The 26,403-nt window shown below is 44.4% G+C and overlaps 1 protein-coding gene across 14 annotated transcripts in view; it reads right to left on the reverse strand.

The window, feature by feature from the left end:
- Nucleotides 1-26,403, reverse strand: part of ST3GAL4 (ST3 beta-galactoside alpha-2,3-sialyltransferase 4) — a 177,319-nt gene continuing 150,916 nt past the window's right edge. For 11 of the 14 annotated variants that reach the window (XM_079955175.1, XM_079955174.1, XM_079955176.1 and 8 more), the window contains 10 exons: nucleotides 20,980-21,058; nucleotides 19,121-19,190; nucleotides 16,764-16,838; nucleotides 16,474-16,571; nucleotides 12,797-12,857; nucleotides 8,973-9,068; nucleotides 7,925-8,114; nucleotides 7,051-7,194; nucleotides 4,665-4,802; nucleotides 1-2,024 (listed from right to left, as the gene is read on the reverse strand). In XM_079955175.1, coding sequence (XP_079811301.1) covers nucleotides 1,938-2,024; nucleotides 4,665-4,802; nucleotides 7,051-7,194; nucleotides 7,925-8,114; nucleotides 8,973-9,068; nucleotides 12,797-12,857; nucleotides 16,474-16,571; nucleotides 16,764-16,838; nucleotides 19,121-19,190; nucleotides 20,980-21,058 — 1,038 coding nt within the window. In that variant the 3' untranslated portion in view covers nucleotides 1-1,937. Of the gene's footprint in view, nucleotides 2,025-4,664; nucleotides 4,803-7,050; nucleotides 7,195-7,924; nucleotides 8,115-8,972; nucleotides 9,069-12,796; nucleotides 12,858-16,473; nucleotides 16,572-16,763; nucleotides 16,839-19,120; nucleotides 19,191-20,979; nucleotides 21,080-21,492; nucleotides 21,541-24,548; nucleotides 24,597-26,403 lie in introns of those variants that run through there. The other 3 variants (XM_079955177.1, XM_079955165.1, XM_079955173.1) reach the window with 3 other exon arrangements.

The following is a 26,403-nucleotide window of genomic DNA, read 5'->3' on the forward strand; positions in this document are numbered from 1 at the left end:
TATTTTTAAATTTAATTTATTAAATTACTTAACACTGAACTGCAGTAATTGCTTAACCAGGAAAGATACTTCCAACATTCTCTGTAGGATTCAAACTCCTTTGAAATAACAACATTTAAGAACTCTTTTTCTTCCGGGGATCAGTCTGGATTTCTGCAACAAACCAGTTCCCAAGTTGAAGCTCTATGTGCATTCTCAAAGGGACATAACATGAGCAACTCAATTCAGTCAGTTGCCTTCTTGGCAATAGGTGTGATGGCCTAAGCCATAAGGAGGTTACATTCCCAGCAGGCCCTTCCAAGTTGGGCACTTGCAATCACAGCTAAGGCACGGTGGTTGTGCACACAAGGTGTGGCAGGTGGTGGACAGGGAAATTATATTGTCACCTTCCTCCCTTTGTCTTCTTCCCCTCATGGATGAAATACATGGTTCCAAACTGTGCAGCAATTAATTCAGACCCTTTAACCAACAGTAAGCAAATTTAAGAGATATACTTTGATCTCAAAGCTGAAATTAAAAGAAGGGGGGGTTAAAGTATTGATTCTTGCACAACTAGCCCCAAACAATATTTGGAGGAGAGTCTCTTCCAAGCACTTGTCAGGCAAGACTAGAACATTTGACCCGAGGCCCATTTCTGAAATGTCTGGACCATTCCCCCTAATTCTCTGCCTACTTAAACTGGCAGCTTACTTCAAAATTTGCCCCATTCTTAGGCGCATGAGAAGAGCCTTCGTCCTAAATGACCAGAACACTCATCCTGCTACTAGAAAAGACAAAGGCGTAGTGCAGAATTTAGGTTTTGTGAGCAAGGAATAATAAAACATTTTTTCCTCCCCCCCCCCCACAAAACGGATACACAATTCCCAACTATCTCCCCCCTTCCCCTCTCCTCCTTTCCTTCAACATTCAGCTTTGGTTATGCCATTTCCTTTGTATTGGAGTCTTATGTCTGATGGGAAGTAACTCCCAAATGCTAGAGGGGGGAAAAGCCTACAGCTTATATTTAAGAACAGACTTCGTATACTGGACGGACATACTCTCATTCTCTCTCTCACACACACAAACACACACACACACCCTTCACAGAAGGAGGATTTACTTCCAACGAAGTGCCCAGAAACACCCATGTTCAGCTCGGCACCTTTAAGTAAAAAAAAAAACACTTATCAAATACTGTAGGGTATCCTCCCCTTATGTCGCAGACTCCAAAAAATAAGAACTGGATGAGAGAGAGAAATCAACATTATCAACTCCCACCATCCCTAACAGCTTTCTCCTGGGTATTCCAAACTCCTTCACTGCACGGAGGACTTGAACCGGTACACTTTTGTCTCATTCAAACAGAAACATTAAATATGGCAGGCAGCTAATAATCCTTCATTCAATTGCCCCCCTGCTCTGTCCGGTGACACCTAACATCGTTTCAACAGAAACAGCAGCTGCCACTACACTTCCCAGAGTCAGAAGGCAAAAGTGATTAAGATCTCAAGGTGCCACAGGGGTGATAATTCCCCCCCCCCCATGGGAATGTCACTTGTGCCACCCTTGAGGCCCACAGGCAGCTCAGTCATTGGCCTCCCAAAGGCTCTTCTCTGCCACGAGTGAAGATTTCGGGAACTTCTGTTTCTAAAAGTCTCAACTTGATGCAGAGAAAATCCTGCAACAGTCTGTGCAAAGAGGACTCTGTAGAAGGCAGCATCCACCCTGCTTCCAGCTGCTGCTGCCATCAACCAACCACTTTCCAGACCATCTCCATCCCTTGCTGCCAATACATCTAGGGGTCACACACTTCCACCCCAGTGTTTCGAGTGAAGCTGCAGGGTCTCCACACCAGTCAATCTTGGGGGAGGGGGGCAAGGGACAGCTAGCCATGGGCAGCTGTGTTGGACCAGCAGCTGGCTCAGAAAAAACCCCTCAAAACGGCAGTCCATTTTCCATCAAAAGTAGGTGAGGTTCTTGATGACACCCAGTTCAAGCATCTTTTTTATTGCTAATGCCTCATGTGAGATATTGTGTTCTGAACCCTGTAAGAGAAGGCAATGAGAAACATATTAGACCATGCAGTAGGGCTGGGCGATATATTGATATATCATCCAAAACTGGTTTGAAGTCCACATCGTGATAATTGTTTCATAATATTTGAGCTAGCAATACATCCCAAATCACAATGTGTGTAAGGGCTAGGCGATACCTGCTTATCAATATCACAACTCACAAGCTAAATATTGCAATCTACCACAATGTCTGAAATAAGGATGGAACTATACAGAGGCAGCTGCTGCTACTTCCGTCACTCTTATCACCGCCACAGGGCCTTGCAGGCCACCACTGTTCATGCCACAACCAAGCTGCTGCTGCCAAAAGGCCTGCCGGCAGTCTGGTAGTTCCAGATTATTTGTATTCACTATGACTCATCCCCACACTTTGGATTGTTCTGAATACCACCATTTGGTAGCCAAGCCCAAAACCAAAAGTCTCATTTGGATGCATTTTGGCTTGCCTGCTGCTGCAAGTGAGATGATTGATAATATCATCATTTATCAGTTTTAGACCCTTAAGTGGTAGCAGTTGTCAGGACACTGTCCTATTTGCCTCTGCTTAGTTCCTTCCTTATTTCAGATATCATGGCATATTGATATATTGCGATGTTTAGCTGGTGATATATTGTGATATTGAAAACAGGTTATCGCCCAGCCCTACCATGCAGTTCGTTGGTTTTCAGCTTTTCAAGAGTCCCCGAAGGAGAAAGTTTGTATTCTAAGACAAATTAAACAACTGAGAAGTACCCTTGAGCTCATCCAGTCCAACCACCTGCTTAATATGGGACCTACAATGCAGGATGCAGCTATGCTTGCATGAGAGTCGAGAGGAAGAACCAAGATAGTGGTACTAATTATACAGACTCAACTCAGAATGGCATATGGACAGCCTCAGAGGGCTTCTGCCGCTGCCTTGCCTGTGGGTGTCCCAGAGGCATCTGGTTAGCTGTGGTAGGAAATAAGAGGCTGAACCAGACTGGAACTTTGGTTTTATCCAGCTGGCCTCTTCTTACATCCTTAAGAGGCAATGGAAACCACACTGCCACAAACGTGCACAAAGCGGGTTTTAATCTCTGCTCTTCACCCATCTGCCACTCCCTGCCTAGGGCTGCTTTGCCATCTCGGGAGAGGAGCAAGCAGAATGAAAACAAGAACCCGGCTGCTGGGATCAGACCAAGAGGGACCCATCCAGTCCAGCATTCTGTTCTCACAGTGACCAACCACATGCCTAAAGGAAGCCCAGAAGCATGCTTCCACACACATGTTCCCCTGCAACTGGTATTCGGAGGCATGCCACCACCTCTCACTTCTCTCCCAGTCTTATCTCTAAACCTCTTTTCAAGTTGTCCAATCATCTTTCTGGAAGCCCGCATGTTCTCACTAAGCCATAGCTGGCTTATCATGCGGTGCAAACCTGGTAACTGAGAACGATACTCCTAGCCTAGGTGTAAAGGGAGGCGGGGGGAGGGGAGAGGAATTATAGGTTGGAGTGAAACGTCAGTGATATGCAAAAAAAAGTACAATCTGTGACAACTCGGAATTGGAGCTCAAATGTATGCCATGATGGATGGAGCCAGTCTGCCAAGCCAAGAGGATGGAGACTGCCAACCCTTGCTTCCTGGTGGTCAGCACTGAGATCAGGAGATAAAGCACTCTGCCTGCTCTTTAAAGAGCAATCTGTTAAACAGCATAAAAAAACTATTCCATCTCAGCACCGTGGTGATCAGCAGAGATGGGGAGATAAAATCTGTCTGCGAAGTGTAAAAGGCAAACATTTCACACCCACATCACACTCCAATGCTATGTCCTTGTACATGTGGTTTGTGTGCTGTATGTGTTCTCTGGATGTGCAGTGAGTGTGCATGCATGCATGCCCTCACACAGAAGTACAGAATAACCACACCTGCTGGTGGCATGTGGCTAATCATTAGTTTAGCCTCAGGTTGAAAAAGGGTTCGCTACTCCTGCTGTGAAGGGTCATCTTGCATACTTGCTATTTACTTCCAACCTGTTTTTCTTTTGCACCAGGGATGGGCAACCTGTGGCCCTCCAGGCACTGTCAGACTACAACTCCCATGGCCATCATTTACTGGCCATAGTGGCTGGAGCTGATGGAGTCCAACAACATCTGGAGGACCACATATTCCCTGCCCCTAATTTACGCTCATCTGTATATATACATAGGACATGCCACTCATAAATCTGATTAAACCTAGTCCATGAAAGGTTAATGCCCTAAGAAAACTGGTTAGTCACAATGTTGGGTTTTTTTAATGAACAAGTTTCTTTCTTTCTTTCTTTCTTTCTTTCTTTCTTTCTTTCTTTCTTTTCTTCCATCTGTGAATGGTTAATCGTTGTTGTTTTTTTACAAGCCAGAATATTAAACTAGGTTCAAACCTGGTTTGACATCCTGGCTTGTTCTGAGGCTATAATTTCCTAGTCCAGACAAAATGTGAAACTACAGTTAACTGCAGACTTTCTGATTTGTTCGTTGGCTCGTACAAAGTGGCTAAAGTCTTGTTCACATCTCAATTTATTAAGTCGGTGGACGATTGTCTGGACCTTCCCTATACAAGCAGCTTCTTATATTATATTCATCTGACAAGAGAGGCAATGGTTACTCACAGTCATCGACTTCAATGTGACTTGCTCGTAGTAGTGAATGGTCTGCTTCTTGGAGTCAGGGTATCCAAAGCCCGCAATATGAACTATGTCACAGAAGTGCAATGCTAAGGTGATAGCCACTAATCCTGTGGTTGGTTTCTAGAGGAAGACAGAGGAACATGATGCTGGGTTGACTTTCTCTTGGCACAAAACTTGCCTTGAGAAGCCAGGATGGTTTAGTGATTGGAGCAGCCTTCGACTGATGGGAGTTACAGCCCAAAACATCTGGAGGGCACCAGATTGAGGAAGGCTGGGCCAGAAGGCTTGACCCTGATCAGGGGGGACACCCAGGTTCAAATCCCCTCCCAACCACAAAGTTTACTGGGTGACCTTTGCCGGTCCCTGCCTCTGACCCCTAACCTGCTTTACAGGGCTGCTTTGACTATGCTCTGCCTCCATAGCAGGGAGGAAGCAATACTTCTGAATATCAGTTGCTAGAAACCACAGGAGGCGAGAGTGCGCTTGTGCTTGAATCCTGCTTGCTGGTTTCTCACAGGCAACTGTTCAGCCCACTGTAAGAACAGGATGCTGGACTATATGGGCCACTGGCCTGATCCAGCAAGCTCTCCTTATGCTCTTAATCTATACATTTTCACACGCACACACCTTTTGCCTGTAATTGGTATCGAGGAGGGAGTTCCTATTCATTCCAGAGGCTTTCCCCATCCCTAGACTGCAGACTTTCTTAAAACAATAAAACGAAGAATATCCCACCTTTGCAAACACTGGCAGATGTACAGCCTGTCCGATCTACAAGTTGCCAACAGGATAGCAAACAACACTGAATGTAAAAAGCAGTTACAGATAGGTAGCCGTGTTGCTCTGCCATAGTCAAAACAAAATAAAAAAAATTCTTCCAGTAGCACCTTAAAGACCAACTAAGTGAGTTCTTGGTATGAGCTTTCGTGTGCATGCACGTGTATCTGAAGAAGTGTGCATGCACACGAAAGCTCATACCAAGAACTAACTTAGTTGGTCTTTAAGGTGCTACTGGAAGGAATTTTTTTATTTTGTTTTGTAAAAAGCAGTGTGTCCTGAGATGACATGAACTAAGGCCCAGGTGTCTTTGAAGTGGTAAACATCTTCCTGGGCTGTACCACTTCAGACTACAGGCTGGGACTCCCATGAGTAAATGCTCCTCCACACAAACACAGCTCATTTGAGGGACAACTAATACATCTGGGGGGAAGGGTTCTCTCCTAGCCTTTAACACACTCATCTTCTATGTGCAGGGATGTATTTAAATAAATTTAGCACAAAGAAGCATTTCGTCATGCAAGCCCCCACCTGCAGCCTGAGGGGATAAGGCACAGGCATAGACTTTACCACCTCAGTGAGAACTAGGGTGAAAGATCTTACAAGTCGCCTCACCCTGATTTGGAAAAGCAGTGCAGGCTGAGCTGAGGTGGTTTCCCCACCCAAGTGACATTTAAACTGTGACTAAAAAAATAAATACATCTGCACCTGAAATGTCAGTTAATTGAACATACTTCTGATTCAAAAATTAGCTTTCTGCCCTGCATGGACAACATTCATATCTTCTACTTTCCAGGCTAAAGGATGCTCCTAGGAGCATGGGATACAGATGATCTGTGTTTAGAGAGGTAGGGGGAGGACAGACAGACAGACACACACACACACACACAGAGAGAGAGAGAGAGAGAGAGAGAGGCAGGCAGGCAGACAGACAGACAAACACAGACAGACACACAGACAGAAGACAGACAGACACAGACAGTGTGTTTAGACACACACAGAGAGAGTATGTGTGTTTAAATGCTTAAAATAAGTGGCAGATACAAGTTGAGAAGTGAAATGTCTCAGGACACCAGCACTGGGAAAGAGCCACAATTAACACTTTGCCTCCTGTGCTATTTTCCCCAATCAAAATCAAAATCCTGCTAGAGGGCAGGGGAAAGAGATGCAGGCATCCATATTGTATCATTTCCCCCCTGCCCTTGTCCCACTGGTCTAACAGATTTGGGGCAGGGGAAAATATGTTAAAGGAAATATAACACGGGGGGAAGGTTAACACAGAGACACACACCTGGCACCACTGTTCTGAGGCCACTTACACTCAACTCTCACCACTGATTTTAAGCTTTAAAGACAGATGCCTGGAGATCCACTCACAGATCAGCCACATCATGTGTATTTGGGTCCCAATATATCCAGGTGCCACATTACAGGAGAGATCACAGCTTGGAGACAATCAAGCACAATCTCATCTTGAGAATTTCAAGAGAAAGAGTGCTTTGCTCCTTTTAGGAATAAACCTCAACTCCTATAACTTGTCCCTCCCTCCCTCCCTCCCTCCCTCCCTCCCTCCCATGCTTACCACTCTTACCTGTTTTAACTTCTTCAGCTGCTTCATTGGAAGCTTAAGCAATTTGGCAGCAGTTATTTCCATAAAATACGGGTTCAGGATTCGCACTTGCTCAGGATTCGCATCCCAAATTAAGGGAGGCTGTTTCCAAAAGCCCTTCCGAACCTGGAAAAGAGGATTAAGATAGGTTAGCCAGGTGCTCTTTGCTCTCAAGAGCAGAATCAAAGCAAGAGAGCTGAGCTGGGTTTAAGCAGGAGGAAAAAGTGGGGCAGTGAAAGTCATTTGCCATTGGTGGCTTTCTGGTGTTATACCCTAGGATCTGATCTCTGTGCTTCAGATGGGACGCTCTCTCTGTATCTTTAGGCCGCCTGGAGATGACAATATCTCTGAGCAAGACCAGAATGCTCTTCCATGCCTACTTCAATTGCCTTGGTTCTCATTTTCACCCACACCACCACTCTAGAAGATAGGTTGCTATTCCCATTTTTATAAGCTGAGAATTTAGCATTTGTCCATGTCTACCATAGAAGACCATGGCAAAAGCAGGTCTTCCAGAGCTGAGTCCAATACACTGCCTGCAGGGTTGCATGGACAAACAAAACAAATTGCCATGCTTCTGAAGAACATGCTCAGGGGGAGGAATGAAACTCAGTGGTAGAGCATCTGTCTCACTTGTAGAAGGTCCTAGGTTCAATCCCTGGTGTCCCCATCTGGGGTTGGGAAAAGCTTCTGCATGAAACCCTAAAGAACTGCTGCCACTCAGTCCAGAAAATGCTGAGAACTAGATGGACCAATGGCCTGGCTCAATATAAGGCAGCTTTCTGTATCCCTGGGGCTTCTGGATCAGAGGAAGGGGACCAGGAGATGCACTAGTCTTCATCTCCCAATAACTTACCCTTTTCTTGTCATGCAATATTGTTTCCATCCACTGGAAATCCATGGGTTTGAATGGCACCAGCACGAGCAATGTGTCTGGATTGTTTTCTCTTTGGGGGTTGAAATGTGCTGACTCTGGGTAGAAGAGCCGCATAGTGGTCTTGGAGCCCACGTCACTCTCATAACCATAAACTGGTGCATTGTTCAATCTGCAGTGGGGCAGAGAGGAGGAAGGGAAGTTTGCACCATTGGCAGAACATAGGCAGGCATTTCGTCGTTGTATGAGAACGAACCCAAGCACAGGAGGTTGACCAATGGGTATCTGCCACATGTCCATGTTATATACTACAGGGTGGCTGCAGTTACCCTCTTCTCTTATGCCTAGCCACTGCTTTTACTTGGAACAAGCTAGAGCAGAAGCAGCCAAGAGGAGTATCCTCCAAATGTTGTTGAACTACACCTATCAGCTCCAGTGAGGGTGGCCAAAGCTCAAGGAGGAAGGGAGCTGGAGTCCAAGAACACGTCTCAGCTAGAGTGCAACTCAGCGTTTACTTTATCTGCTGATCCATCAATTCAGAGGGAAACCATAATGCACAACCAAACCCAGAGGACATTTATGGGTCTCTTCCCAAGAAAACGTATATGTTACGGAAAGCACTGGGCTGCCAGTAAAAACAACATCACTTAGTCATGTTCTTCCTGCTCTGTAATACAGTAGGGTGTGTATGTGGGGACTTCTGGTTGGCGCCAGCGCTAATGGCGGCTCTTTCTCTGATCTCCGGAGAAAGGGCTGCTCCACGAGTTCGGGTCTGACCGCTACGGCGAAGCGGGGACCCCTAAAATCACTCCTTCACATTATTTGCTGCCGCTGATGGGGGTAGCAAGGCGGGAAAGTGGAAAGTGGTGGTGTCAGTAGATGAGGTAAGTACAACTTGCAGAGGGGAAGGATCCACTGGGAGGATGCCGCTGTTACAAACAGCCCCATTCAGTTCCACATGGCAAAACAGGATTCAAAGAAACTGGCTGCACTGCTGTGAAAGATCACAGACCCTGATGCATCTAAGTACCTGATCACAACATCATATTTGTTAATAGCTTCTCCCATAGAGCTGTTTCTGAGCCGGTGTCCATTTCCTACTACTGCACATCTCCGGCACTTCAAACTGCGAAAGAGAAAAGGAAGACTCCATTATACACTCCTAGACAGGGAAGAAACGTCTCTGGCTAATCAGAGGAGAACATAGGATGCTGCCTTGGTCCACGTAGCTCAGTATTGTCTACACTGACTGGCAGCAGCTATTCAGGGCTTCGGGAAGGGAGTCTGTCCTAGCTCTACCTGGAAATGCCGGGGATGTCCACATGCAAAACAGAGGTTCTTCCAAGCTACAGCTCTTCCCTAAATGCTATGGCCACTTACTGGAAAGCGGGGACACACGCTATTTTAAACACTCCACCTGGCAATATATGAAGTGCCAGTAGGGTGGGATTTGCAGGGGTAGACCAGTTGTACGCTAAAGGGGGGGGGCAGAGCACAATGGCAGAGTATACTAACCATTTGTAAGAAACTATATTTTTACACAAAGTATTCTTCTGTCTCAGTCTTTTACAGTACTGATTTGCTTAAATTTGTTTGCATTTTTCCATTAACATCCCGATTTAAATAATCTCTTATGAATTTAAGAACATAAGAGAAGCCTTGCTAGGTTGGGCCAAAAGCCCATCTAATCCAGCACCTTATTCTCACAGAAACCAACCAGATGCCCACTGGAAGCCTGCAAGCAAGGCATGGGTGCAACAGCACTCTCCCTTTAATTAGCTGTCATCATTGGGCTATATTTCTATAAATACCTTCTAAGTCAGGCTTCCTCAAACTCTGCCCCCCAGCTGTTTTTGGACTACAATTCCCATCATCCCTGACCACTGGTCCTGCTAGCTAGGGATCATGGGAAGAAGCCTGTTTTAAGTGTTGTTAAGTTACCCATTTCAAATATTTCCATAGTGTCTTTAATACCTGCTTTTTGATAACACAGCCATGTTTTTGCATGTTCTGTTGTTATTTTTAAAATTTATGTTATAACATCGTACAAGCATAATAAAACATGATACCACTGGGGGAAAAAATGGGTCACTAAGAGGGTACAATACAACACGTCATTTTACAGTACATCATAATGAGCTGGTTGCAGTAAGCCAACTTCAGTAAATTAACTTGGAAAACACAGAATAGTATCGCAATATATGTTGTAGGCATTTCTTGTCTCTGTGTTGCTTCATTTGTATATTTAATAAAAGTATACCATCAAGTGTATAAATCATCTTGTTTTTCTCTCTCCCCTTGCCACCTTTAATTTTTCCATTATGGCTGTTTGCCGGACTATATTACACCAGAGGTTAATGTGTGGACATTCCCACCACAAATGGTGGTAAGTACCCATAATTTGGCATCCTCTGCAACAGAATGGGAAACTACTGGGCTTTATAGACGATAGGCACATCAGTGTTATACACCATGCACAATTTTTAGTGAACATTCCCTAATGGTTGCTGGCAGAGATTTACCGTATTTTTCGCCCCATAGGACGCACTTTTTCCCCTCCAAAAATGAAGGGGAAATGTGTGTGCGTCCTATGGGGCAAATGCAGGCTTTCGCTGAAGCCTGGAGAGCGAGAGGGGTCGGTACGCACCGACCCCTCTCGCTCTCCAGGCTTTGCGCAGCTCTCCGCAAGGCATGGGAGCCCTGTGCTGGGCTCCCACGCCTTGCGGAGAGTTGCCTGCATGCTGAAGGCTGGTCGCGCTGAGCTCAGCGTGCCCAGGCTTCGCGCAGCTCTCCGCAAGGCTTGCAGAGAGTTGCCTGTTCTGGGGGCTGGGGGAAGCTCGGGGGGGGGGGAGCACCTGGGGGGAAAATAATTTTTTCCCCTTTATTTCCCCCCAAAAAAACTAGGTGCGCCTTATGGGACGGTGCGTCCTATAGGGCGAAAAATATGGTATATGGTGCTTTTATCCAGTTATTATATGCAACTTCAATACTATTTTGTAGATGGGAAGCCAGGTGCTAGGCCAATACAATTAATTTCTATCTTGAATGGGGATTTAAGGCACAGACCTACCTGGTTTACCCACATGCTAATCCAGCGGCTTGGTAGATTAAGCCACAAATTTGCACACACCTACATTAGCTATGTCATCCTAGCTTTGGCTGATTGGCAGTTCAGCTTCTCACACCTCTGCCAAAACCAACACTTCCTTTACTCTCCTACGGATTTCTTTCTTTTCACTTTAAATACCCAGACTGACTTCCAGAGCACTGACTTCATTTCCAGGCATACGTCAGACTTCTGGCTCAGACTCATGGCCACGATTTCATGTCCCAAAGCAAGGGACGGAACCGCACGTCAGAGACGTGATCAAGATTGGCACTCTGAAATACTGGAGAGTCACACTGCCTGTAAATGAGCTAGATAGACTAATAATCTGACATGGATTAAAGCAACTTTCTGGGTTCCCCACGTTAAGATTTGAAAGAGGGATTGCCACTTTTAGGTCACATTCTATACCGGACATCTAAGGCACACTTAACAAACATGGTTTCCCACAAAGAACTCTGAGTTTACCTCTCACACAGCTGCAAATTCCAGCACCCATAACAAACTACTGCTCCCAGGATTCTTTGAGGGAAGCCATGTGCTTTATATATGCTGTAAATATGCTTTAGATCAGGGGTCGGCAACATAAGGCCCATGGGCCACAAGCAGCCCATGGGGGTCGTTTAACCAGCCCATGGACTCCCGCCGCCTGCTCGGTCAGCTCCCGTGTGCCGTGCTAAATCGGCAGGGAGCAGAGTGGGGACTGCCTTCCATGACTCTGGCCAGCTTTCGATTGGCTGCAGTAAGCTCCTGCAGCCAATGGGAAGCTGCGCACACCTCCTCCACGCCAGAAGGAGTGCAGGAAATGCGTCTGCGCATGCGTGTGCGCATACACACTCCAGCCCACCGTGGCGTCTGTGGGACTGTGAACCGGCCCAAGCCACAAAAACTTTGACGGCCCCTGCTTTAGATGCATAGCGGTGTTGATGTAACTGTACAGTGCACACTCACACCCAGTTTCACCTCTGGTAATCAGGTTTTGCAGGATTTAAGTTTAAAAACTATACCTGCAGCACAGGCTGAAGTGGGAAAAAATTGTTCCAAGGGGAATGAAACCTTCCAAACAGTGGGTGCTCTCAAAAGCACTGTCACCTTAAGAGTTTTTTGTTGTTGTTTTTTACTGGAGATGCTGTGGACTGAAAGAGGGACCTCCCACACAAACCACAAGCTCCACTCATGCTCATGCCATCACATCTCTGTAAAAATGGCAAGTTTCAGAGTATCCTCCCCTGACCATTGACTTTGATTGCAGGGTCAGGACTCTGGGTTCTCTGAATTCTTTTACCGCTGAATTGACCTCTTTGTGACTTTACAGACAGAGAGAAATTCTCGTTCCCAGCATTGCTTGGGAACTCTAAGAAACCAAAATATCGGTGCGGTTTTGAAATCAGTGGTTAACACCAACAGTTTTGTAAAGCTCTGTCTGCCATCTTGATTCAAAATGGTGTCTAACTGTATGCCAACGTAGACGAAAACCTGCTCCTTGATCTCAGGACCCGTCATGCAAAATCTGGTTACGGTATCTTAAGAGGTGTTGATATATACAACAAACAATCAACTTTCCAAAACACACGGATACACATATTTCCTGTAAAATTTTCATTCTGTAACACACATGTTTGAACTTGCCCTGAGTAACGATGGTGGAGAAAAGAGATACTCCACGCTCTGCAGCTACCAATTCCATAAATGGGAGAGAAGAGCCCAAATAACTGAACCCACCCGTTTTCTGAATGAAGTGGCATTACCTTTGTAAGCTTTCAGGCAGAGCATAACTTGTGATCGCCAGAACTCGCAAGAGAATTTCCTCTGCAAAGGAACAAATGTAGGCAGTTAACCGGCTTAGTCCATGCTGCCTCGGTTCAGACATTAAGAATTTAAGAGCTGCCCCGATGGATCAGCCCAAAGGACGAAACTGCTGGAAACAGAATGATGGACTAGATGGAATCTTGTTCTGACGTAGCAAAGCAATTCTTACAACTTACATGGAGAGCCAAGAAGAGCAAAATGGTGCAGACAGCATTACTATATAACCTGCCTCTTGCCTGATGCCATGCTAACTCCAGAGGAACTCAGAAGAGAGGACTCTCTGGTTTTGAAGGTCCCACTTTTCTCCTGTGTTCCAGACACAGGAGAAGGGCATGAACTTATCAGAGCTCTCACAGCATCCAAGTGCATCCAACTGGCATTAGGACTGGACAACCCTTCTTCTGTATACCACTCAGCACTGGAGCAAGTTGTCACCAGATGGAAAGATACAGCATGGTATTCAACCGAGTTTTATTTGGGGTAGACCCACTGAAATGAATTGGCCTAACTTGGTTATATTCATTAGTTTTAGTCAGTCTACTCTGAATAAAACTTAGTTGAATACCATCTACAGTCACCACTTGCAACCTGGAGAATGCATTTGTGGGCTCATATATTATATTGACTTCTGCTTTTACAACTTTATTGGTTTGTGGGTTTTGGTTTCTCGTTGTTTTGCTGCTTTATAGCTTGATTGTTTGGTTTTTTATGCCATATAGTGTTTAGTTTATATTGTAATCTTTGCAATCTTTATTTTGCTGTATTATATTTGTTCTTTGTTCTTGTTAACTGCCTTGGAAAGCTCTGTGTGGACAGACAAGATTTTTAAAAAACCCCAACAACCTTGTTTTTTAAACGTTTGCTTCCAAATGATTTTCTCAAAAAAATATTTGGTAGTTTGACACCTAACTGCAGGGAAGCAGCTTACTTATTTTGCTCACCTCATCTTATCCACCTCAGGCAGCAAAATGTCTTGGGGTGACCCAGCCCTCCCTCTTGCAAAGAATATTGACAACACCCAAACGAGGAAAGTTTTTAACTGCATTTGACAGACAGAGTGAACATCGAATCAAAAGTTAAATCACTGTGACAAACCCATCATGCTTCAAGCAGACCATCCTTTTTTCTTTTCTTTTTACATTCTTAAGTACCATAAGTACAGTCTCCCACCCTATTAAAAAAGGAGTAATTTTTTTGATGTAGAAAAATTACTCTGGCAAGGAAGGGGGAAGAGCCACTCAGCACAGCCACAAATATGAAGATTAGCCTTGGGAAAGCTTTAACCCTGAAAGGCACCATACAAATTCGGGGGGGGGGGGAGTAAATAAAATGGTGCCTGCTGAACTCAATGTGGGAGAGAAAGCAGCATGCACAGTGCAACAAGTGTGTTTCCACAGCAGGCTCTCTACTAAAATTTCATAAATCTAGATGTATCTTGAATGTTCCAAAGTCCACTGCTGACCAGGGTCTTGACAAGACTCATGTCACAACCCTGGAGTTGGATTTCTCATCTTCAGGGGATGAGGGAGAGGACCCTGAAGCTGAAGAGGAAAGCTATGCAGGGCTGGCCCCAAAGTGCTCTTAGATGGACCTGCGGGACTAATGCTACCATCTGGCCTGAGGATGCAGTGCTGCCATCCTGTGACTTGGAGGACTCAGCTGCAGAAGACCCCAAAAGATTTGAGGCTCCCGGCTCCTTTGCGGTTAGAGATAAGAGGAGAAGACTGGGCCCTTTAACAGAGCAGCGTCTTGCAGCACAGGTGGTGCTAACAATTAGGCTGCACCTGCTGCTGCTGCTGCTACTATATAAATGCTCAATTTCAGCTTGCCCTTATTGGAGGAACGTCAACGTTCCCCAGAGTACAGACTGAGTCCTGCTCTTGGTTGGGTTGCTGCACCACAGGCCTAGTTCACACCAACAAGGAAAGAAGTCCTTTAACTCCTCCTGAACATCTGCTGTGGGTGTGCAGAAACTTTAAGTTTTTTAAAAGGGCTCAGCCTACTATACTTTACCAATAATTTTTTTAATTGTTCGGCCCTGACATGAGGCAACACAACTCAACTCGCATTGTGTGTGCAAGGTGTGTTTTTCTCCCGGTCATGTACTAGTGGATTAGGAAAGACAACAGTCAGATCCCTCTATGGATTGATGCAGACGAGATGTTATCAGTTCATAAGCAGAACCCAACACATCTTGGAACAACAGACCCTTTGACTGCACCTTGCACACAATAGTGGTTCTGTCTGGAACAAGGAAAGGAGGGGGAAGGAAGAGTTCCAGCTTTGTACATAAAGTCATTGAACTGTGCTTATTTTGGGAACTTCCACCTTGCTGAACTCCTTGGGAAAATGAGAGGCATTAAAAAGAATCTGACGGCCAATTGTTAACAAATGCAGTGGTACAGCCAGTCACTCAACAGAAGTAGAATGCAGTCCTTTGTATTATTAAAGTCAGTTAACTTTCAACCAACAGCAACAGTTATGAGAGAGCCATTAAAAGGAGGATGAACACCTGTCCAGTTGATACCTGCCAATTTATACTTTTGCCTCTTGGAAAGAAGTCCACTGTTTCAAAATAATGCCAAGGTTACCTGATATGATGAAATTCTCATGAGCCAACCTATTTATCTGCTGAACTATAGATTAAAAAGTGTATGACTGATGAACACATTCTGCTGGACCTATCACAGATGTCTTGCCTTATCTCGGGCTCAGTTTTAGCACCACGCTAAATCAAAGTTTAGTGTAACGAGACTGAGATGTGGTGAGTCTCAGGTTCACACGCTCCCCTCTCTTCCTCCACAACAGCCACAAAGAGAGCTCCTTATTACTGTTTTCTAACTATGTACTAATTTTATATTTTTCCTTGATAACAAACTGATGGTTTATGGATGTTGTTGGTGAGGTTCCCAACAACATCCATAAACTATAAGGAAGGAGGGAATCAGTGGCTACAGCTATGAATTCTGCTATTTTACTGCTTGTGGCTCTTGTGTGTCTCCGTAGTTGCCACTTTCTTATAGTTTATACTGTGAATAAGAGGCTAAGGAAACCACAACTTTGCTGATATTGGCCCTTAGCAATCACAACTGGCCAAACAAACATGTGGCTACAGCAGGGATCGTAGTGACTTCCATATGTTCTTCAACTACAACTCCCATCAGCCCCAGGCTGCATAGCCAATAGTTAAGGATGATGGGAGCTACAATGGGAGGGCACCACCCTGGGCTAGAAAGTATGCTGTGTGGATAAGGAACCCAAACTAGGTGATCTGGTGAAAGTCGCCTTCAGTAACTGAGCACACTGCAAAGATAAGATATGCTATTGGGTGTACTTTTACGGTGAAACAAGCCACACGGCATGGGCCCTATATGCTGTCTCGATGGGAGACCACCTGGAAACTTAAGATGTTCAGAGCTCCTTGGAGAAAGAGTGGAAACACCTGACTTACCTTTGTGTGAAGAACGATATATATATGATCTTAGAAAAATAGTCCAACAGATGGCTACTAAATCAGAGTGAACTTTCCACAAGAAAAATGAGAGGGAAAGCATGGAATACAGAGACAAATACAGAAGATGCTTGCTAGAAGAAAAAAGACAGCTGGTTTGCTTACCGCTTCCTTTAGTACCATATGGCAGCTCGTAGGGTGAAGGGGTCTTTACCCAGAAGTAATCCTTTAGCTGTAAAAATAGTGGATGTTCCCGTGTGTAACTGCAATGAATGCAGAGGAGAAGATCATGCAAATCTGGCATTTTATATATTCAGAGCCTCCCTCTCCTGTTAGACTCACTCTATCTCATCCCACCCCATTCCTCCTACCCCCCCCCCCAAGCTTAGGAGAAGCAGGTAGATGAGATCTGAGAGACCCCATTCACACAGTATACAACTAGTCCCGTTACTTACTTTGCAATGAGCTGTGCAGCTTTCTTCTCCGCCTCTCCCAGAGGACAAGTCATCTTTTGTACTGGGAAATAAAAACTGTAAGACAAACAACAAAGGGAAATGGGGTGGGGGGAGTTAAGTGTTGTTGCTGTTGTTTCCTTACCCCCCCCCCCAAGTTGTCTCAGTGATGTACAATTTAAGAGTGGATGCTTGTGCAATCCAAGCCTCTAGGGCAGGGGCAGATTTAGGGCACTGTGACCGGTTCTGCTGCCCTGGGCGCTGAGCCTAGGGGGTGCCGCAGGGCATCGCAACTATGACATAGTGATCTGAGCAGAACAGAAGGCAAGAGGAGGAGGTGCACCAAATTTTTTCTCCCACAGGGGACTGCTGAAATTTTTCAGGTCCATAATCTACCCACGCTCTAGGGACTTGCAAGAAAGAGTTTTGGTTTGGAACATCACCTGCTAGCCACAAGTGAAACAAACCACCACTCCATCAGTGTGCCTCCATGGGACAGATGAGAAGCAGGGCTCATTCCATCAGATTTGCCAAAGGTTGAGTCCATCAGGCATGTCCTGACTGAGAACTGTTTCTATGCCAGATAGTCATTGTAAGGACTACTATTTAAGAACCAATGCCTGAGTTTGCTTTTTTCCTCTTCCCTTTCCCTCCTTTTCTCCTTGTGTATCATGCTTTTTTAGATTGTAAGCCTCTGGGCAAGTACTGTTTCGTCTTAACTGACTATATGTAAGCCACACTGAGCAGCATTTTGGCTGATGTGTGGGGCACAAGTCCTCAGCATGGATCAGCGAGGCTGTGCAGAAATGACAAGCTTCTCCTAAGACCCACATTGTTGGAAAGGGGCTGCAGCTCAGCAGAAGTCAACATGTGCTTTATACAGAAGTTGCAGGTTCAATTCCTAGCATTTCCAGTTAGGGAGGGATGGGAAAGACCCCTGCCTAAATCCCTGGAGAGTCACAGCCTGTCAACATAAATGTGCAGACATTACTGAGATAGGTGGCCTCAAAATTCATACACGCCATACACTGAAAGCATAACTTGCCCTGAAAAATCCTGGGCCTAGGAAATGCAGGTCTGGGAGGAGTAAGCTACAGTTCCCAGGATTCTTGGGGGAGGTAATGTGCTTTACATGTGTGCTGTGTACACAGCCTCAGTAAAAGGCATCTTCCTTGCCCAGGATTACACTTCCAAGAGTGGTGGACCAGCCTGTGCACTAACAGAGCATGAAAAGTGATGCTCCAAGCATTTGGAAAGTAATGGGAGATAAAAGTGTCTTAAGCATTAGAGAAGAGGTGCTTACATAGGCAAGCACCCTTCCTCAAATGTCTGCAAGCAGGACAGAAGTGAGCAGGGCTCGTAAGTTTTATTGATAAGTGTGTTTTTGTATAGCCTTTGTTTTTACTGCTAAATCTTCTTTACTGTTGCAAACCAGAGAGAGGGGATCTACCATCTCTGGGTCCAACTCAGCCCCAGGCAGCATTGCCAATGGTCAGGGATGATGACCTTTCAGCTGCCACAGGGTGGAATGGGGTGAATCAGCTCTCAGTCACCTGCACAACCACTTTTTGTGGTTGGTCTTTGTTAATTGCTTACAGTGCATAGCTTATTACGTGGCGCCCCAAGACATGGCAAGCTCACGGCCAAGGGGAAGAGGGAATCCATGTTTATTCGGTTCAAAATGCCAAACCTTATGCCACATTACTTACACTTTAAAAGAAAATATTTTTAAGCTGGCCACTTTTATTTTGAAAGAAAAACAACCATGCTTTCTACATGGATCAAAGCCCCATGTTGCTTTACTACCAAACATCAACACCACCAACTCCTCTTATTTGTCCCCAAATGTGGTATCAAAACCATTGGTGGGAAATAGGAAGGGGGGGCCCACTTGGTTTCTTTGGTAGATGTAAGATAAGGCACTGCTTTGACACACACTTCTCCCAAGCCATCCAAGGCTTTAAATCGGGGGCAAGGAACTTGTAGCCCTCCGTATGCTGTTGGATTCCAGCTCCCATTATCCCTGGCCGCTGGCTATACTGGGATGGCAGGAGTTGGAAGTCTAGCAGTAACTGGACTCCTCACCACTACTTGCAAGGAAAGCAGTCGAACAGCGCTCAGGAATGGACTTGTCACCCATATGAATAAGTGAGAGATGTTCTCTCTTATTGTTCCCAGTTAAAAGCCCTGAGGGTCCATTTTGAACTAGCTGATGTTTCTTAAACAATGGCTATTAATCAGCTAAGGCCCGATTCAGGTAATATATCTGACCTTAACAAGAGGGCAGGGATAACGACCCAAAACACCCCATGTGCCCCCATTTAAAAGAAAAAGAAAAACCATCTCACAGCTGCATGTACCTTTCCTCCCGGGATTTTGTATACCACACCATCACCAAAAATATAGCCAATACTCCAAGTATCTTCCATCCTGAACAAAAAAAAAGACAGAATACTGTTAACACTGAGCCAGTCATGTGTAGCCACGCAACACCTAAAACACATATGGTGGAATGCCAGAGTGCAGAGTGAGAGAGAGGTTTAACTTGAGCCTGGATTCTCTGGGGCCTCTTTCGATGCCAACCTGCAAACTTAGGAACTGGTATTTTACAAGAAGGCAGACACCTGTACATCAGGGGTAGGGGAACCTATGGTCCCAGCCACCTGTCCTAAGGCTAAGATGGTCAAGTACGGAGATGTCACCATCTTCTACAAAGGAAGGCGGGACATATTTTGGGTCGTATCTGGGGCATTTGAAGAACATGTGGGTATAATAATGTATGAACGGGGTACAGGTGTACAGCTCTAGCCCACATTCCCAATGTCCTTGCAGAGAGAATTCAGTGTGCATTCAGCTGAACAAACAAGAGAATCAAACCTTTGACCCAATCCACAAAGGTCTGAGGTTGCAACCCTGCTTCTCCCTCAACAGTTTTTCAGGTGAAGACCTGAATAAGAGTACAAGGGCAAAGCATAGTGAAACAGCAATCCTATACAGACTAAATCAATGGATTTTGAAGACAGAAGCCTAAGAGCACAAAGTTGTAATAAACAACCTAAAAGCATTTACAAACCTTTCTGATCCCACCCACACCATACATTTAAAGCAGATGATTTCCCCCCAAAGAATCCCAGGAACTGTCATTTACCTTCAACAGAGCTACAATTCCCAGCACCCTTAAACTGCAATTCCCAGAATTCTTTGGGGGAAGCCATGTTTAGTGTGGATGGGATCTCAAGCGGTGGCAGAGGCCAGGTTACAGGTGTTGGGTGTGTGTGGAATAATTTGCTTTGCTGAGATTGCAGTCTCATCAGGGAGGCTATAGGTTTTCATGGGTCCTTGGATAACAGTACACTGGGGAACCCTTCCCCCTTGGCACCGCTCATTTGACATTGTCCTCCAAATGCATCCTTTCCATCTTTGGAACCCGTATCTTCATTTTCTAAAGGCACCTCCTTCTTTCAACCCACAACAAGCCTTTCCATATGACCTCAGACAGGGTGATTTTCAGCTGAATCCACACCATTATCCAATGCCGAGAAATCATTTTCTGGGCATCCATTTGTGAAAGAAGCTTCCAAAGCCCATTGCCCACAATCACTTTTGCTAAAGTCAAGGTTGACTTTTTTCTTCTTCTTTAACATTCCCAATCCCGCATGGTGGGTATTTCTTATGACTGTAAACCTTGGTGGTGACATCTGTTACTTACAGTGAGGGGGGAAAGTATTTGATCCCCTGCTAAATTTGCCCATTTGCCCTCTGACGAAGAAATGACCAGTCCATAATTTTACTAGTAGGTTTACTGTAGCTGTGAGAGATAGAATAACAACAGGAAAAACCCCAGAAACCCAGAAGGCAAAAGTCACTGTATTAGTCACATTCTCATATAATGATAAGCTAAGATTTAGAATGGTTTATCTGGAAAGAGCAACACACTGATATGATTACTGATAGTTCCCACTTTGCTCATCCCCTGAAACAGGTGGGATAAACAGACTAGGAACCCTTTCTTGGCTTTGTGTCACATCTGACCAGGGAATGTTTTTTTTGTTTCCTAGCAAGCCACAGTCCTTAGCCAATCTTATACCCACCGTTTTTTAAAACATAATTTTCTACTACACTATCACATACTCCACCCTTACTTGTCCAGATCACAAGTACACTTGCTTCCAGATATGTGTAGCATAAGAAAGGAGAATGGCACAACACTTGGACTTACGAGACTTGTTGATCATTTTTATCAGCAGATGAAGAATCGTCTTGTGGCTTTTGCTCTCATTGCAACTGCTATCAGCCACCTGGAAAACAAAGAAGACATGCTTATTTGAGTTATTTATTAATAAAGATACGCGCACACAGCTACGTGATTAAAAATATAAAAGCAGTTTGTCACAAAATGCATAAAACCATACACATAAAGTTAAAAACAGACCTCAACTAACCATTGCAGAAAGATAAATTCTTTTGTTGCCTGCATCGGCCTGGTGGAATAGAAAAGTTTCCAGCAGGCATTTAAGAATTGAAACAGAAAGTGCCCACTGAGTCTCCATTGGCAGAGTACAGTGGTACCTCCGGTTACAAACTTAATCCTTTCCGGAGGTCCGTTCGTAACCGGAAACCACTCGTAACATGAGGCGCACTTTCGCTAATGGCGCCTCCCGCTGCTGCCGTGCTGCCAGAGCGCGACTTCCGCTCGCATCCCAGGGCAAAGTTCGCAACATGGGGCATCTACTTCTGGGTTAGTGGAGCGTGTAACCTGAAGCATTCGTAAGGGGGGCGGTATGTAACATGAGGCACCACTGTATTCCACAATACTGGACCAATGACAATGAAGACTCCCATTTCTTGTTGTTATCAAGTGAGCCTCGCCAACTCAGGGAACAACCAACGATGCTTCTGTGGATGATCTCAGTGATCGAGGTGAGATCTAAGTTTCAGGCAATCCCTTAACTACCCTAGACTTAAGTTGTTAAGGGCTTTGTAATTAATACAAGGACCTTGAACCTGGCTCAGTAATAGATGGGCAGCCCACTGCAGCTGTGTTAACGATGGCATCACATGTTCTATATGGCCGTCGCATTCCATATAGGAGCATTGGAGCTTCCAAACCAGACCTAAGGACAGCCCAACATGGAGCACATTACAGTTATCCAGCCTTGAAGCTACCAACATGTGGACTATAGTCGTGAGGATATCCCTGCCCAGGAATGGCCGTAGCTGGCAAACCAGACGAAGCTGGTAAAAGGTACTCTGAGCCACAGAGGACATCTGTGGGCTTCTAATGACAAATATATATCCAGGAGTACCTACAAAGCTACACACCTGTTCCTTCAGAGGGAGAGCAACCCCATCCAGAACAGGTAACTTGCCATTTTCCTGAATATGGGAACCACCCACTGAAAAAGTCCCTGTATTTTCAGGATTTAAGCAGTTTATTGGCCCTCATCCCCACGGCATTCAGACACCATATCTAGAGTTTCATAGACTCTCCTGATAAGAATGTTAAGAATCTCACGTTGCAGAATGTAGCTGAAATAGCTGTGAGATGTTGTGACTGCATTTTCCCTCCCAACACGGGAAGTTTCATGAACAATCAAGGAAACAGACAGCAGCAGCTCACTATTCAAATATCACTGTTTACAAGAGAAATACTTTAATATATAAAATGTACTATATTCAAGGGAGTATACGTTGCTATACAAGTTGTTGCCCCCCAAAAGGCTGTTTTTCCAACCAAGGCCTGTCTCACACAAAATGTTAAGCCATGGTTTGTTTAATAAGCCATGGTTTGCCCCACAGACAATCAAACAACTGATGATTCTTTCTCCAAAGTTTAGTTTCAACTTCTCTTGTCTTGTGGGATGGGGGGGGGGGCAAACAAACCATGGTTAAATAAGAGTGCTGCTTTTATTTAGAATACCAAACCATGAGTAAAGCAAATCAGGGTTTGTAAGACAACAACAAACCATAGTTAAGCTGATGGGCTATGTTCAGATGATAAAAAACACAGTTTAATAAACTGGTTAAAATTATACCCAAACCAGGCAAAAAATGCAAGCTTAATCCCAGCAATTGTTTCCTGAGATTTCATCTTTTTGTCTTTTATTCTAAGGTTTACAACTGAGAGCCATATGTGTGAGGGTTTCCACCAGGTGGTCTTCACATGGGCAAGTTCTTTCTCCTTCCACCCTGCCTGAGAACCTTCCGCAAAGGAGGTTTGATGGATTTGAATTTAACCTGGCCAGCGAAAATGCCCTTCTTTCTTGAGGGTTAAGCAGAAATTCAAGGTAATTATGGTTAGTTTCATGTGCCCAAGAAAGTTGAAAATAAAGAGGGGAACTTGCTTTCTCTGCTGCTACTGTTAGTTCTTGGCATTCAATATCCCACAACCTAGTTTTTATTATAGCCTTGGCAGATGGTAGGGACATTGATCGCAAAAGTTCCACTGACAGCCCAAGTTGCTGTACCTTCTTGTTAAACTGTTGTAGCCCTGGGGAAAGAAAGGGGTCTGACAAGACTTTGCTGAGGAGAGGATCTTTATCTGATGTGAGGCAGAAGTTTAACCAGCATATAAGAAATCTCACCCAGGCGACAGTCTCTACCTTGTGTTGACCTCCCTCTAGACACAAGGCTGCATAGGGTACACAGTGTGGGACAGTAAAAATCTTGAAGAGATGCCTGCACTCGTTCTACTGCTCTGCCTCCTTTCTTTTAGCAAATGTTTTGTGTCACTGGGGAAGTGGTAATTCTGTATTGATTTGTTTTGGATGTTTGTATGTGATGCCAATAAAAGGTTTGATGATGATTTATTCTAAGGTTGGGGAAACTCTTCTTGTCTCTGGCACAGAATTAAAAATAACAGGTTTACATAGGTTTGTTTTTTTAAAAAAAGAAAGCTCTTGAGCTCCTTTGATTTCAATGAATCTTGAATATGTGAAAACGTTTCTGAATTGTGTTTTATTTTCTAAATATGCATAATCATAAATGTTCATTGAAAATCAAAACAGATGTTAATGCAAGATCATTTAAATTCATGTAGACTGAACTCAGAATAAAACTTCTCCCAAAAAAATCCAACCCCTAATCAAATACTTAAGAAAGCTACGGTACATTTAAGTCATATTTTTAAAAGCACTGTTTGTTCCAGTTCTGATTTCAATTTGTAACTTGCTTTCTTCTGCAACTATTTCAGCAATTTTATAAAGTTATAAAGTTTACATATCTCTTCTTAGGTTAATATGTGAATGCATGTATTTACACACAGAGTGTGCCCTCTGGGTGCTGTTGGGGTACAGAGCCTCCATCATCCCCGGCCACAGGTTAAAGTGGCTGGGGCTGATGGGAATGGGAGTTCAACAGTATCTGGAGGGTACCATATTGGCTGCCCCTACATCATTCCAAGAGTTCATCCCTGCCAACATCTTGCTTCAGAGGTGCCAGGGATAAATACTGGGGACCTGTTGCTCCCATCTCCTGGAGGCTTCTCACTGGAAGGATTTGGCTGGCAACTGATATGCAAACACATTACAAAAGACAGAGTCCAGTGTTTCATTTTCCAAATGTAAAGCATGCAAGGGCAATTAAAGGAGAGACACCCACGTATTCATTACTGTTCATATTCAGAAACATTCTGTTTTGACACAACCCCAAATACCCAGAATCGTCACCAAGCCCTCATCCAACACCAGGCAAGACAGCTCAGTACGCTTTGTAGCCGCTGAACACCTCAGACAGGATCCCTCATAAAGCAGACAAAGAAGCAGGCATAAAAGGTGACACTCAACATACTTGTAAAGAATCAAATTGCTCCAGCTCGGTCATCTCAATCAGAGCGAATAAGTCAGTCTCTCCAAAGGGCCTCTGGGTTTATGTTTGCTGCTTTCCTTTCTTAGTGGGTGCACCCAACATGACTGAGCAAAAGTGGAACTTGCCTCTTGGATGCCCAGTCTCCCACTAAGGGTTTTCAACACTGCATTGCCATGCGGCTCAGAAAATGTACAAGGAAGTTTCCCTGACCACATTCAGTGTTTACTTTCAAACACACCTATGATGACTCTTGAGTGATGCCCAGCACATCTTAAGCCTAAACTACACATTGCACCCAAATGCATGCCAAAGGAGACCACAGGTCTTTTTGGTTAAAGCAAAACACTGGCTTTGGTTAGTGATTGGTGGGCTCATTATGCTTAGCTTAGCTGGGCTTGGCTTGCTAACAAAGCAGGTTACTTCCTCTCCCCAAAACCAAATGAGCCTGTCCAAATTTGGATAAAGCTCACCCCAAACCACGAAGATACTCAGTCTCCTTCCTTACGTGTGTGTTATCCCCTGCCATCAATACAAGACTTGTTAAAAGTTTTTTTGGGGGTGAAACATGGGGAATAGAGAAGTAGTAAGAACTGGGTGCTTAACCCTTTCTCTGCTGGCCATTTCTTATATGCTAGGATTTTTTAATGCAGGAGAAAGTGGACCTAAAACTGGGGGAGAATGAAGAGCAGGTTGGGAGGGGTGTGATTGGGAGGGGTGAAATAGCAGCTCACCAAAAAGCTCCATGCACCCTTCTTCAGCGCTCTTCATTTCACTGCCACCATCAAAAGTGGCTTCTCAAAACTCTGGAACTCACTGCCAGTTGAACATTACAAAATTAGCATCCTTTTAGGCCTACAGAAAAGCCTTAGGGACCCACATATTTCCAGTGGCCTAGTCATGAGGGATAATGTATGCAGCTACTGTGCTCCCTTGGGGTTGACAGAAATTGTGCTTTATTTATGGCTGGATATACAGTACATTCATAAACGGTGCAGTATATTGTCTGTTTTGGTGAAATGTTAATGTAGTTAGTCACATCTATACGGTACATCTAAAGCACTGTTGGAGTCCCCTCACATCCCATTTTGTATAAACACACCGTCTGAAATGCATGAACATAGAGACAGGAACAAGCAGAGGTTCCTGTGCAGCAGCTATCAACCATTAAGACTCGAGAGAAATGCTCCAAAGAAGACAGGGACAAGACATTTGTCTTTGCAAATTAAAAACCACAAAATTGGTGCCCTATGACAAAGAAGCATTAATTTCCTGACCCGTTCAAATCCAAGTTAAAAACAATAATCTAAAAGGCCTGGAAAAAAGTTTTTTGACCCGCACTGAAAAGACAACAAGCTCAGTACCTAATAAACATATCAACATTTATAGCTTTGCAAAGTAAGTAAGGATTCCATAGCCATTCACCAAAATAGCACTTATACAAGCTCATAAATTCATATAATGAAGTGAGATACACAAAAATAAATCACTTCAATGTGTGGAGGAGGTGGGGTGAATAACCAACAAGCATAATCTGAATATGTCACTTTAAAAGTACAGCTATAAATCAAACTGTTATTAGCTATAAAATATTTTTTTTAAAAAAAATAACAGATCACAATTCTTTTTCTTGTTTAACTAGAAAGCAGCCTTTGAATTCATTTTCCCATAGAGGCTAGCTGTCAATAGATTCATGGGCAATCAATAGACTTTCAGCATGTTCAAATAACCCCTTTAGTAACTACTTCTCTCTCTCTCTCTCTCTCTCGACTTTTTTATAGATCTTCGGTTTTGATGCAGGCTATAAACACATCAATAAAATCCAGAAGGTCATTCTTTC

The sequence above is a fragment of the Podarcis cretensis genome, assembly GCF_951804945.1.
Source record: "Podarcis cretensis genome assembly, chromosome: 15".
Taxonomy (NCBI): Eukaryota; Metazoa; Chordata; class Lepidosauria; order Squamata; family Lacertidae; genus Podarcis; species Podarcis cretensis.